General features: G+C 38.9%; 1 protein-coding gene across 1 annotated transcript in view; it reads left to right on the top strand.

The window, feature by feature from the left end:
• Positions 1–281: 281 nt before the first annotated feature.
• RORC (RAR related orphan receptor C) overlaps positions 282–15,024 on the top strand; it is a 201,341-nt gene continuing 186,598 nt past the window's right edge. The window contains exon 1 of the mRNA XM_085637933.1: positions 282–515. Coding sequence (XP_085494059.1) covers positions 509–515 — 7 coding nt within the window. The 5' untranslated portion in view covers positions 282–508. The remainder of the gene's footprint in view (positions 516–15,024) is intronic.

Raw genomic sequence — 15,024 nt, 5'->3', positions numbered from 1 at the left:
TCCGATGCCACCACACAAAAGGAAGAGCATTTGTCACACCTGAAATGAGAAACGCAAGAAAGACGAAATCGGGAGTTTTTTTTTACAATTGCAGATTTTGTGTTCTCTTGCACGCAGGCAAAGCAGGTGGAAATTTGCGCGCGTCTTTTTGGGGAGGTGGTGGGTGGGATCCTGTTCTCGTTCACACTTTTCCATTTGACAGCTATTGGTCTGCCCGGCTGCCCCAGCGCGAGTATCCACCCCTGAGGGAGTGTGGCTGTATGGAGAGTCAGAGGCTGAGCGGGGATTTACCCAGTCTTGTCACCTGCGACAGAGACTGTGTCACGAAAACACGCCGCTGCTTGGAGAGAGGTGCAGGGCAGCTCTGAGGGTCACAGAGCAGAGCGGCGCAGCGGCAGATAGCAGGTGCCTCCTCCCCGCTCCAACCCTGTCAGCTCACTGCCTGTGCCGCGACACTACAGGGTGAAAGTGAGAAAAGAACCACCCTGCTGCACTAGTGACCTGAGCAATGAGAGGTAAGGAAGGGGCTGCACTGCAGTTAGAGTTCCTGTTCTGTTTTTTTAAAATCTAAATTATGTACTTTGATGATTTTTTCTCCCTGCACTAGCTGTTCGTTGTGCCTTCTTTAGTTAATACGGTGCCTTTATCTTTCACTGTAATGCACCAATAGCCTGCCTCCAAACTAGACCACTACACTTCCATTTTCTCGGTACTGGGCCCCTGTCGTCTTGTTCTCTCAACACCGATGCTCAGCATCTTTATCCGAAAGTAATGTTGGTGCAAGTGACAATACCTCCTTTACGCATGGACTTTTGGGACAGTGAATTTGTGCAGCGGCAGTATCAGCGTCCAATCCCCAAGTGCGGTAAATATATATAGATAGATAGATAGATAGATAGATAGATAGATAGATAGATAGATAGAACGCCAAGACTCAAGTCACTTCTTTCTTGAATATTTCATTTCTGTCTGTCTGTCTGTCTGTCTGTCTGTCTGTCTGTCTGTCTGTCTGTCTGTCTGTCTGTCTATCTATCTGTCTATCCATCTATCTATCTACCTCTGCCTGACTGCCTGCCTGCCTGTCTGTTTGTCTGTCTGTCTGTCAGTCTATCTATCTATGGGTGTGCTTATGCAAATACATAAATCGCCGGGTCACTGGACATTTGTCTACACAAATTGCCCGACTACAGAGTCAGCAAGCATACATTGCAAATGTATATTTCTTATATATTTATACTGATATGGTGTGTGAGGGTGTATTTGCACACATGCATGGACAACGGCCCTCTTCAAACTTGCAAGTGGCGCTTTTTGGCAAGCGCCCAGACACACTACAATACATTTGCCAATCTATCTATAAAGTGTGCCAAAATTTGAAAGAATAGAAATCTAAGTTTCTGCTGAATGTGCGTTCCAAAATATGGAACTGCAATATGAAAGTGGAAGGCCCAGTCATTTGAGACTATGAATATTAATTAAAAGGGAAGAAGCTGAGAGTAATAGTCTGGTAGCACTACAGAACTAACTACACGTCACACAGGTCCCGCCAGTACCTGACCATAGCAGCGATTGTCGATGATCACACATCAATACTCTGGGCCCAAAATGATAACATATTTTGTGCACTTATATGTCACAAGACGACACTCAAATTTGAATTTGCACTCAGAAATCACAAAATCTTGCTTCACAGAATCTGAAATTACAAAGTTTTCAAACTACACATTTAGCATGGCCAGTTCCCTCCTTGTGAATACAAGTGAAGTACTCACTCTAAACGAAGCAAGTGCATTTCCAATGATGGAGTTTCTATGGTAAATCTTCATACATTGAAAAGTTTGCACGGGAAGAGGACTTGCAACATGGAAAATAAATTAAGGTGCACCTTGAACATAATAATCATAAACAAACACATTGCACGTGGACCTAAAAGTTGCTAAGTTAGGACTATGCTTGGCAGTATATCATTTTCGCAGATTCCTATATGCAGATAAAGTGATTTTTTTTAATCGCGTCAAAAAGACAATTCTGCAAAACTCATATGCATTATACTACAACTCATAAAGCTACTTTTTTTTGGGGAGTAGGCTCTTTCCATTGCAGCACTAGTGAGTTTTAATTTTTTTTGCTCTTATCCGCTCTTGTAAACAGACCACAAACTAAATATATTAGATAACTGAGCTGGTATGCCAAAGAAATATTTATAGGTTTAATGCGCACGTCATACAATTTGTGTGAACCCTATGAAAATTAAAACTCAGGGTGTGAGTGTGTGACTCGTAAAGATGCTCTTGGCTTTTAAATAACCATATTTGATAGTAATAATTGTTAATCACTTGCTCTCGTTTATTCATGGAAGAAGCCAATAACTTAAACATAAGGGATGGGTTTCAACAGTCAATCTTTTATTAGTATTTTAAAGGGACTGAGGCAAGGGGAACTGCTTTGCATTTTTGCTAGCCCACAGCAGCTCAATACATCCACCTGTGCATACCACCAATAAAATATTACTTAATTGAAGGAAAACACCGTATGACACAAATGTCTACAGGAACCATAGGAAAAAGAGGAACTCAATTTCAATGACTAGAGAACGCTGTTAAAAAAGTAGATAGTGCAGAACAGGTGTTTAAGGGAATGAAGATCTAAAGAAGAACTCAAACTGATACAAAGAGAAAGACTTGCAGCCGGTACGAATATAGCAGTGGAGTTTTTACATTTTTCCTGTGTTTTAAGAGGTACATTATCAGTAAGGAAATGTAAAAACGTTTGACGTTCCGATGGCGCAATGTGCCACGGCATATTTACAAGGACACGTAAAGTCACTTTACGTGGCATTTCATGGCCTTGTAAATATGTGCACTTTTATTCGGAACACAGCCTGAAAAGGCGTTCCATGGGTGTTGCTGTGGGCAGTCTCTTGCAACACCTATCAAATCTGAAGCATCTCCAGATTTACGAGAAACTGTAAACCTGGGAATGCCCCAGAATCTAACGCCACCCCTGGGGTGGTGTTAGGGAGGCGCAACAAGGAGAAATGTTTTAATTTCTCCTTGTTTTTTACTTTTTCTATGTACATGAAAAGACGAAACCACCAGAAATGATTGATTTTGTGCAGGAAGGTGTCCCTTCCTGCACAAAATCAATCAGCCCCGCTTTGCAGGCACCCTTGCACCATGGTGCATGGGTGCCTGGGTTGGCGCTTGGCAGCCCATTGTGCATCAGCGCAGGGTAAATTGGAAGGACGGCACCGTATCTTGTAGATATGGTGCATTCCTGCCCTTTTCTTTTGATGGAGGGCAGCGCAGCAAACTCCCCTACGTCAAAACCTCATAAATGAGGCACTAGATGTCTAGCTACATTCATGGATTCATAGATTTGTTTAATACTTTTTGAAAAAGGATGGTCAAGTGTGAAAACATAAAACAAATGCCACTGCCAGAATTGCCACAACAAAACGTTATGAATGCTGCATCACATAAAAATTTTCAAAAAAACGAATTCAACTGTCCACATACAATTCACTTTATTTTGGAATAAATGAGATTGAGTAAGAATCTATTTGGTTAGATTTTTAAAGGAAAAAAATAACAGTATACTCAGCATAACATGGCAGCTTGCCATGTAACTGAGCTCAAACTGAGGAATATGATTCAATTGGATATCCTGTTATCTATGCACAAAGACTGATAAATGAGGTCGTTTTATACCAAGGAACAAAAATTAAACTCCATACCACCACATGCAACCTGCATCGTACAACCCATGCTCTAGCACAGAAGTGTCCAGGGTAGATTCATGAAGGAAGGATCAGTGTTAGATTTTTAGGATATCTCCATAAGATAAATTTTTTACCCCAATAGAATTGTGGTCACCAAAGGCTAAACCCTCAAAATTAGAAAAAAAGTGAAGAACATAGGATTATAATAAATGTATAATCTTCAACCGCCACTCATTGTTTTATTGTCTCTATTGTTTTTCATATTTAGCATGTGTGCTGTGCCTAAGAACATTGCCTGATACTCTTAGACACCGAGAAAAATTATAAAATGCTGCCGGACAATATCTCCTTGTTTAACTGAACCAATATCTCTCTCTGCAATATCTGTGTTCATTAGATTTTATATTATACCTGCCAACTCTACATCTTTCTACCTCTGGCAATTATCAATCTTAACTTCATTCTATTCTCAATCCTTGAATTCAACTGCGAGTCACTCTTTATCCCTCTCTTTTCCTTCCTCCATATTTCTTCGTTATGTTCAATCTACCCCACTTAATGTGTGGCACATGGTTTCCGTAAAACTATATCTACCAGCCTTTCTCTTTTTTACCCCTGTATCTATTCCTTCTACTCCACCATCTCCACGTTTTAATATTGTATTTAGTGTGCCAGAGAAAACTGAATCTATTCGGAGAGATGCTATGTGTTGTCTATTGTGGAAAAAAGGCTTTCTCCTGCACCTAAGACGACTAAGCATCAGCTACCTATGAATCAACAATTGTAAACATGTTCTGGAGTTTTGCTAGTTGTGACTAATGCAAGAGTTATTTCTCAGTATGTTGATACTGTACATTAATTCATCAGATGACACTGATAAGAAACAATAGCACAGAGAGGCATGATAAGGCAATTAAGGTAGGCTACTTTGGCCATTCACACGCTGACAAAGTCATTTGCCATGGTGACTGTAAAATATAAGGCTTTACCAAGTTTACTAACAGCAAATATGCTCCATAAATAATAGAAATGATAAAAGGACATTATTTTATTTTTTAACATGAGACAAAGATCCAAAAACGACAATATAATATACAAAATAAAAAATCTAATTATTTTTTGCCAGATTACAACACATGACCTAATGGCAACACTGGATAAGAAACTGTCTCAAGAAGGCAATCTGAACTAGATTATGGTGTATTTGTTTTATCAATGAATCTGGTTGTGTTTCTGAAAAAGAACTTCACAAAAAGACCTAGAGAAGATGTTTGATGCTATATAAAAATGACTGCAATCGTTTTATAAAATATTTTTTTTGTCATTTTGACAGAATTATGCCGCAGTACTTATACAAACAGATCATATGTATTTTTAATTGCAAACAGAAAATTTCAGGCTTACATGTTGAAGATTAAAATGTGTAAAACTAGTTAAACCAATTCTAAATACATCTATCGGAATATAACCATTAAAATTAAAAAACAAATTAATTCATTTTCACATTTACTTAGTTTCTTTATACATTCATCACAAAATCTAAAAAAATACATCACTTGAAACATTTTGAGCTCTATACCGTGTTAATCCTTAATATAAAGCAGCACACCTTAACAACCTTTACGAGATATAATACTGCAGCACGTTGCCACAGGTTAAAATACTGTTGAATTGGGTTAAAATAAGGTTGCCATGCTTCCCCCATATCCTACCCAATTATCACCGCAGTTTCTGAAGTTAAAACTTTAATTCTCTCAAACCATTATATTATGTTCAAGATTAAGCTTTATTCAATCTCATATCTGGACATTGCCTTTAACGTATACTTTTACATCACTATGCCTCTGCCCGTCCAGAATAACTAAACAAGGTCAGCAAACAAATTTGAGCAGCATTTTAAAAACACAATTGAAATTTGGTGACAACAGTCCACAATTGTGACAGTATAAATAAAGGAACTGTGTAATGAGATCAGCTGGGTTACCATGGTATAAGGCTAGGTTAGATCATATTTTACAGGACTGTTGTTATGTTCTCTTAAAGTTGCTAATTGTTTGTTCCATGCTATTGGTTCTGTAAAACATCATTGCAATGTCACCGCACTACATTATTATCAAGAGATGGGGAGTTGAAGATTGAACACTCCCAAGTTTTAAGCTACTACACTGGGAAGAACAGTAGAAAGGTGTTCCCATAAAATATTAGTTTTAAGGCTGTCCAGGGAAAGAAATAATCAGAAAATTGTTTATTTCAAAATCCAAATTTACCACACCCACTCAAAATGATATGGTTGCATGTAAGTCCTTAATTTGGAGGTGAGGACAGCGCTGGATATTTTTTAATTGTAGAATAAGAAATAAAATGAGGTGGTACCTCAACGTTTTGTGATCTTTTAATGGTACTCTACTTTCTGACTCAATGACTTGTACCATCTCTGTGGTTATATAAGTCTGAATGTTTTTTATCCCATGTATAATAACAATCTACGATGTACATTTTAACAATGCCACTGAAATTGCACCTGTTTGTAGTGATCGTTTGCATTGATTGAGTTTTGCTAAGGCGACTAGATGATTATGTTTTAAATACTATATATTCATAAAAATTACAAAAACATAGTACACCAATTAAAGTTAAGTTACATTTAAAGTAAAAATGAACTATTATACCATTAGTAATCACTATTTCAAACACTAGAAAATAGTACAAACATATTATCGCCTTGCAGAGTACCTATATACAAGAGTTTTACTGCCAATGAGCTGACAGGTAGGTGGTGACTAATTTAGGGTCCCTCCGATAGCCTATTCTACTGAAGTTGATGCAATATATTTTAATAGATAGGAAGGAATAATTTCATTACACTCTGATTTCACCAGTGCATTTGGTTCAAAATATAATCAATCAATTTAATTCTCTGGTGTGCTAATTTTTAAAGGAGCAACACCAACACAAAATTATTTGGGTTTCTTCGCTCACGCAAAATGTCTTGGCATGAATTTCTAGGACACTTTAGTCTTTTTCAAATCATATTTAATGTAACATAAAAGTAACATTGCCTTTAAAATATTCTAAGTTATGAAAAGCCATCGACCCATGTAATTTTATAATTGATCGAGATAACCAATCTTCAAAACATTGTGTAGCGAAAGCTTTTGTGGAGGTGTAAAGAAATGTAACCACGTGAGAGAATTACCACAGTAAGAGAAATACAGCATCTCTACGACAGACCTTTTAAGAAAACCAGTTTGAATTAAAGGTATCAGTTTTGTATTCAGGGATTTCCCTAAATTTTCAGCTATGACAACAAGTGAGCCTCATCAACAAATATGTGTTTTAACTTGTTCAAATTTGATGATGCTTCTTGTCTCAAGGTTTTCATCTTCACTTGCAAATCTTAAATGTAAATTCTTTCTTACACATTCTGGTCTGTTTGGTAACGCCATATATTACCTTGAACTCTAGTTTGTATCAAATTTACAGCCAGAGAATATATTTTAAGAAAAACAGAGTGATTCCAGTAGCTTTCATTCAGCTCTATTCTGTTGAAATATGCCTGAATAGTGATGTATGGCCTGAACAAGTCTACGCTCTTTAAGATTGGCGTTGTAAATTTCTCTTTCAAGAAAAGTAAGTCATTTTTTTCAATAAGACTAAAAGAAGTTTGTTGTATATTTGTGGAGTTAAAATGTAGAAGCAGATGGGGTTATGATTAGGCTATATTTTCTTAAACTATAATCTATATAATAATATTAGTGGTAGACATACATGGAGACATAGCAACACATGATCATTAAAATAAAAAATAAAAAAATCTCTTTTTTAGTGTGTTTCATAAAGCACACAAAATGTGATGTGAGGAATGCTTCCAGATAGTCTCCCCCCTGGCAGTGCACTCCCTCTGGGTGCCGCCTATCTCAGCATCGGGCTTTCTTTTTATGTTTTAAAACCTCTCCATAAAGTGGGTGAAACTAAATGCAGCCGCTACAAATTTTCAATGCTCTGCAATCTGATGCCACTGGTTTCACACATGCAGAGTGAAAGGAACCCTTTCTTAGTTTTCACCATTGCTTTCAAGAACATGACATTTTACCTTCACTATTTGTGAGTAAGCTCTATTTTTGGAGAGTATTTTTTTACGAAAGAGGACTGAGCGTTGACAAACACAATTGCAAAGGTAAGGTAATAACAATGACTTTCTTTGGTGAGTAACATTCCATCATCTTTCATCGAAAGAAAGATGACGTCTGTCAAACAACCTCCTCCTTCCTTTCCCTAAGCAGCCTCCGAATATAACTTCCTCCAAATTTCTGCCGCAAAACACAGGCGGTAGCTTTGAAGGGAAGGCACGACAGCGTGCAGCATTTGACTACAACAAACATGAGCTTTTTATGAGATCAGACAACTGCAGGTGCAGCCAGGTGCAGTTTTCAACTAAACAGAAGCTATGGATCGTTACCACATAAAGCGCGTCCAGGAAACGGTTATATGAGTCTCTGGTTTTGCCACAATTTTGGGCTGACTGGTGAAAGTAGTTCAAGAGCTGGAGCAGCGTTATTGTCAGCAGCGGCCCGTGCAGGTAACAGCGGTGGGGCGGTGGGCTAGGTAAGGGGGAATTTCGAGGGACGATGCAGAGGGAAAATTAAATAAATAATGAATTACCCCCTCGGCATCGTCCCTCGAAATCCCCCCTTACCCGGCCCCACTGCTGTTACCTGCATGGACCACGGCTGGTTATTGTACCGCCATTGTCAGCGGGTCGTATAAGATCAGGGGTCAAAGTGCTGTAAAAAAGATTGGGACCTGTGTTGTGGGGTCAGTGACCATGGGGGAGGGTTCAAAGGTGTGGCTAAAAACTCTGAACATTCTGTAAGCTTTTCTGGTCTTTCACCTACAGGGAGCTACATGTAAAATAAGCACAGATTAAATGAAAAATAAATATAAGTTAAGCTAATCAGTGGGAAATGCACTATAGTGTGTAATGAAACCTCTATCAGTTAATGCACTGCAATGGTCTGTGTGTGTAACCAGAGAGCCACAGAATGAAGGGCCATATTTATCATTCTTTGACGTAGCGCAACTTGCTGCTCTGTGCTGCATCAAATGGGTAGGGCAGAAATGCACCATATTCACTAAAATATGAAACATTTTTGCTCTCTATGCACTAGCACACTATGTGCTGCCTAGCGCCAACATAGGCATGCTTACGCCATGGAGTAAGGGAGCCTGCGTCGCAGGCAGGATTCTTTTTGGGCAGGAAGGGACACCTTCCTTAACAAAAACACTCCTTAGAGAAAGAGGAAACAACGAGGAGAAATAAAGATAATTCTCCTCATTGCGCCTCTGTCGGGAAAACGTACAATTTTGATGCATTCCCAGGTTTGCTACTCTTGGTAAATCTGGGAGTGCAACAAAAAGCATGGCGGCAGTGTAACACTTGCGCTGATTTGCATTACTACACATCTACTAGGCCACACAGGGCCACGCAGGGCGGCTTTGCGTGGCTTGATAAATTTGACTTAAAGACACTGCATGATGCTAGGGCAACAAAATCCTTTGATAAATCTGGGCACTGGAGAATAGTGACATGTCTATTTTTAGTGCTACGAAGTCCAAGCCTGTGACAGAAAGCACTGTGAATATGTAAGTCATGACTTTAAACTTGTATTACACACAGTATAACATAGGCTGCCACAAAATACGCACAAAAGTTTTAAGATAAAAAGCTGCTTTCAAAAATATATTTTAGTAATACACAGACTGTATATAGTGCATGTTTTATAATATATACCTGTCTCTTAAAAGCACACACTTCACAGCTCAGCTAGTAACTACTTGCATTGCCGTTCAAAAAGAATAAATCTGTGTTATTAGGAAGCTTCAAGTCATTCCACCAATTAAAGCTAACCATTTAAGTTTCTTTCAGGCAGGCAGGCACCAAGGCTTGTTTCTGTTTAGCTGTCTGCCCACGGTCGGTTTCACAACAGACTCCCTGCCTGACACTTCAGCTGAAGCATTTCAGCTATCAACTGGGAAAGTAGCAGCATATTTTGACATAAATAATCAATGCAACATAACACAACCTACACAAAGCAACAATTGTGACATAACACAATTGCAACATAACAAGGCACATCACAAGACAGTCAAAACAAGATATAACAACTGCGGTAGGGCAAAATAAGATGACGTTGAAATAATGTAGTACAAAAACGGAGAACATATGACCACAACAAAATGCCTCTCAACAAAAGTACACAAACGTTCTTGTCACACATTACCTCATCCAGAATCCTGTTTTCATAATACGGTGGTAAAAGGTGTTTGCACCAAGCACTTCTTTAATTTTCCATTAGGGACATGAAATAATGCTGGTCAACAACATTTTGTGATCTGGTCCATTGTGTCTTAAATCCATGAGACTTCAGTACTCTCCCTAAAACTTGAATTGCATATTTCAAGGAGCGCACTTATTTTCAGTTTTATGTTGTTTCATTCATGCTGACCATACCAAGCTTTACATTGAGAAGAATTGTAGGTTATGTCGGCCTTTAAATTTAGCTTTTGTCTTCAAGCAATTGTTATCTGATGTGGGTTTTGCCATGTACTGTGTTTGCCACTCACATGGCCTTGTTTCACTGATTTGGGGCAGATTGAGATCTCCTCTGCAGACGTTGCCATTTGCTTAGAGCCAGGCTTACAATATATTAACTGCTGTGTGAAGGAAAGTTTGTGGCATTTCTGGTGTGCCAGTCTGCTTCTGGATTGAGGGTTTTTCCCTATTAAGGGATTTGAAGATGGTGTGAATCTTGTCACTGCCCAACAAACCTAGGTGAGTGTCCGGTTGCCAGTGGTTGCACATTGTTAGGTAGGAGTGCTGTTGTCTTGAGATAGTGTGTGAGTTTGCAGAGAATGTGTGTTTTAAGTAGTACCAATAGAGAGCTAGAATGAGGTGTGGTTTTGCATTGCAATCTTCTACTAACCCCTAGTCACTGGCTGTGGGGTTGAGTGTGTGAGAGTCTAATGGAGTGTGTGTGTTATAAGGTCACAAGTGATGTACTTGCATGATGTGATCTGTTGCATGGTCAAAGCAGTCCGTTAAGTTGTATTTCCTAACAAAGGACACTGCGTGGAGTCGCGCTTCCAATAGCATTGATGAAGTACAGCAGGTAATAAGCATGTTAGTCGGTGCTATCATTTAGCTGGTGGTGTGCAACAACGCCCATTTTCCCCTGACAAAATTGAGTAGCCGCAAGTTGTTAAGTTTAATACGCCTAGGTTGTTTAGGACCATGTGATGTAGAGAGCGCGGTACAGTTTGTTGATGTACAGGGAGTGTAGTGAGATGGGATGAGGAGTGGTCTAAGGGATATTCAGATTATGGTGCACAGAGTGGCGGATATTATGAAGCAATGCATGGGGTGGCTTGATGTGGCAGTTAATGTTGTGGTGTAGTGATTGGTGCTCTAAGGTGAAGTTTGTGAACAGAGACTTGAATTTGTGTTGATCATGCGAGAATATAATGTTGTGGTGGTGTTAGCTGAAGGTCTATGGTCTGGTGTAGTAAGAGGATGTGATATGTTATGCACAATATGTACTGTGGTTGTGTTAGTTTCTGTTGCCTCGTGTTGTGTGATGATGTTAAGTGTTAAACAATGTGCTATTGACATAGCATTTTGTTCTCCATGACAGGCGGCTAGCATATTAGCAGTGGTGGGAAGTAAAATGGGTGATGTTCCACTCGGGTAGAGGTGCGCACTCTGATGTGGATATTATTTAGGGTGTTGTGGTTTTGTTTGTTACATTGATGTGTTGTACGTGTGTTTGTGTGTGTATGTGCCTCTGTAGGTGGGTAGGGGAATAGGGCGATGCAATGTGTCATGTGTTGTATTTTCGGGGAATTATTTGCTATTTTTCAATTTATTGAGGCATGGTGTATTGTAAAAACATGGAACATAGGGATCATGGTGTAATTTCGGTGTGTTTTCTGGAGTGATGTTTTTGAGTTACCAGAAGCGGTATGGGATGGGGTGATTGTGTGTTGAGTGGAGAGGGGTTCAGTAATTGGGTTTGGAGATTTTTTCTGTTATTTTAAGGTAATGGGTAGTGTAATACGACTTGGAGCGTTGTGCTGTGTAGGTGTGGTTTGAGGTGTAATGCTGTGTGATTTACTGTGAATGTGCACTGTTGTGTCAACATGTGTTAAACTGCATTATGTGGAAAGCACATATTGCGGGTGTGCTGAGATTGCTATTATCTCAACGATGCACTCCTTATTTCACAATTTCAACAGCTCCATTACAGTGCTGCGTCCGAGTGTGTGCCGTCCAATATACACACATATCATAACCTAGAATAGTCGCTCCTGATGCCAGGAGTAGTCTCGGGGAGAACCTTTTATATCAGATGCCCGGCATGCATTCAAAGAAACATGTTCTTGCAGTTCATAAGAGTATTACAATATTGTTATGGAACTGTAGTCCATCAATCCAATTGAATAATAATCTAAATTACATTTTCGAAATCACAGTGGCAGAATTGTGAAACTCACATTCAGCATCCCATCAATGAAACTGAGAGCCAGACAGTTGCTCTTCAAATGTATAAGGTGAACTCCATGATTGTATTGATTTGAGTTAGGAACGAGAAAATGAGAGGAAAGGCAAAGTGTGTCAGAGAAGACGTAAAAACAACTCTTCGGGGCAGATTTACTATTTTTTCACGTAGCGCACTGCAGCAGCCGCAAATGCTGCGCTGCGCTACGTGGCAAGGAGAGAGGATGAGTGCACCCTATTTACTCAAATGATGCACTCTACTCCCCTCTCACTAGCGCTGGTGCGAAATCAGTTGCTGTGCGCCAAGGAGACACCTTTGCGCCGTGGTGCAAGGATGTCTCCGTGAGTCTAGCTTAGGTTTTGTACAGGAAGGAACCCTTCCAGTACAAAATACTATGCACACACCAACTTTAACCATTTTCCCACTTCGTATGTGTGCTGTAAAGTGCAGCACATATGCAAAGTCGGAAAAGGAAGGAGAAACGAAAGCATTTCTCCTTCCTTGCGCATACTTGAAAAGAGCGCAATTTTCTCACGCTAAACCCAATCTACTTTATTTAGTAAATTGTGTTTAGCGTGAAAAACCTTGAGTGGTTGCATGGGAACGCCCATGCACCACCCTTGGTACGACCCTATGGTGCAAAGTAATGCATTACTTTCCTGTTATTTCCAGCACTAAACAAGTCTAGTGCCTGAAAGTAAATTGGGAAAAAAAAAATTACGCCAACTTGCATCACTTTTGTGACCCAAACACGGAGCAAAATCTTAGTAAATCCCCCCCTTGGTATTTCTGAGATCCAAAGTGAAACGTATAGGTCTCTGTTCACCAGGATGCTTAAATTCCTCATCAGTGTGACGAGCAGGGCAAGCACCCAGAGGACAAGGATGTAATTTTGCTTTCCATAATGGACAACGTATACGCATAAGCCACGGCAACACTGTGCATATTTTAGACATTTACAATGGTTTTCACATGCTAACTAAACTTATACCGGAAAACAGGTTTAAATGGTGCAGTTAGATTGAGAAAGTTTCCCTAATAACCCTATCTTGCCATTGTGTGGCATCATCAGCTTGTTATTGTGTTACTTTGATATGCTTTAGTACAAAAGATACCGACAGTAAGCAAGCAAAATGCAAAGAACATTACACAGACTGATGAGACCATATTGAAAATGTTACCTACAACCATTTTGTGTTGAACAGAAGCAGAGAAACATCACTTTATTAACATTGTCCATTCTAACTCCTAGAATAGACTGATCTGTGTAAAACGATCAATGTGCTTTAAGCAAAAAACAAGCCTACAAGTGCACATTTCATGTAATAAAAGCTGTATCTTTTTATTCGACATATCACAGTTATGGTTTAGTATTGATTCACCACGTACACTATGGGCTTCCAGCAGCCCATATTTCCATTAAAAACAGCATTGCAGAATAGGTTTATATATTACAAAATAGAGGTAAAATATTTGTGATTTTTCTGTATACCAAGTATCCTCTTACAGTGACTGATTGTTTAGGAGAACTTTTGTTGGAGTAAAATGAATTTGCACAAACAAGGAAGAAAACATACTTGTGACACAGAAGGAATCATTGTTGCTCGATGTTTCTAATTCCATTTACACGTGTAAGTATGTATATGCTGCATACAAAAAACAATGATTAGTCTAAAAATGGAAGACTTTATTTAGACTTCTCAAATGTTTAACCTCATTAGAACCAGTTTAATTCGGATCTACAGAAATCCACTGGAAGGGTAATAAATGCAAAGGGGTTCGTTCATCGTTGCAAATTGTTGCCACTGCACTGCACCAGATGAGATTTCTTTGTAGTAGCCAGAAGCATTTTTAATCTGCTATTTATGCAGCTGAGGCTGGAGTTGGTGGCCCTTGGGCTATATCCATTTTTATGGGGAAAGTGTCATTGCTGGGTCTGTCTATAATTTAATTCAAGGTATGAACAGTAGTGGCTTCTGCACTTCTAGTCCATCATTCCCTTCCTTCATAAGGGAGCTATCTCTTCCCCTTCTAAGGGAAGGAACCGAAAGGGTTAGCTATAGCAGGGATAACATCTGGCAAGTCAACACATTGGCTTCCAAACCCTATGTCCATACCACACCAGCTAGCATTATTTGCCTTTTAACTTTAACTCTCTCCTTCTGTACCGATAATATATGTACCAAACCAAAAAGAAAAACAACAATACTCTTACTTCCTAGCTGAACATTACATTACGGGCATGTTCACAAAGATAAATTTAGCTATATGCCAATTTTCTCATGGGCACATTAACTCTTGCACTTATGTGTAAATCATTACATTTGTTGTGCTAGTCACTCTTTCAAAGTATAGATTTACACATACACATGACAAATCTATAAAACCAGAGGGTGGAGCCATGTTAGAGTAAATTTAACAAGAGTAAAGTTAATACAAGTAATTATCACACGGAGACCGAGATTTTTGCAACCATGGCAGAGATCTCACTATGGTAGAAGTATAGGAAAATTAAATATAGCTTATTTTTTTTTTTATTCTAAAAACATGTTGGTGTTAAATTGAAATAAAAAATCTTTTAAAATATATTAATAACCTGGTTCTAATAAAATAAAATGTTATAGTACATTACCTCATCAAATTAAATCTTTATTGAAAATGTAAATAATGAAAATATATTTATTTATAAAGTTTAATAAAGCGCGAACATGACCCTTGCGGGTATCAGAGTGCTGTACAAAAGGTAAA

This window comes from Triturus cristatus, chromosome 12 (genome assembly GCF_964204655.1).
Source record: "Triturus cristatus chromosome 12, aTriCri1.1, whole genome shotgun sequence".
Classification (NCBI taxonomy): domain Eukaryota; kingdom Metazoa; phylum Chordata; class Amphibia; order Caudata; family Salamandridae; genus Triturus; species Triturus cristatus.
The sequence above is the reverse complement of the archived record's forward strand: the minus strand, read 5'-3'. Positions and strand labels throughout refer to the sequence as shown.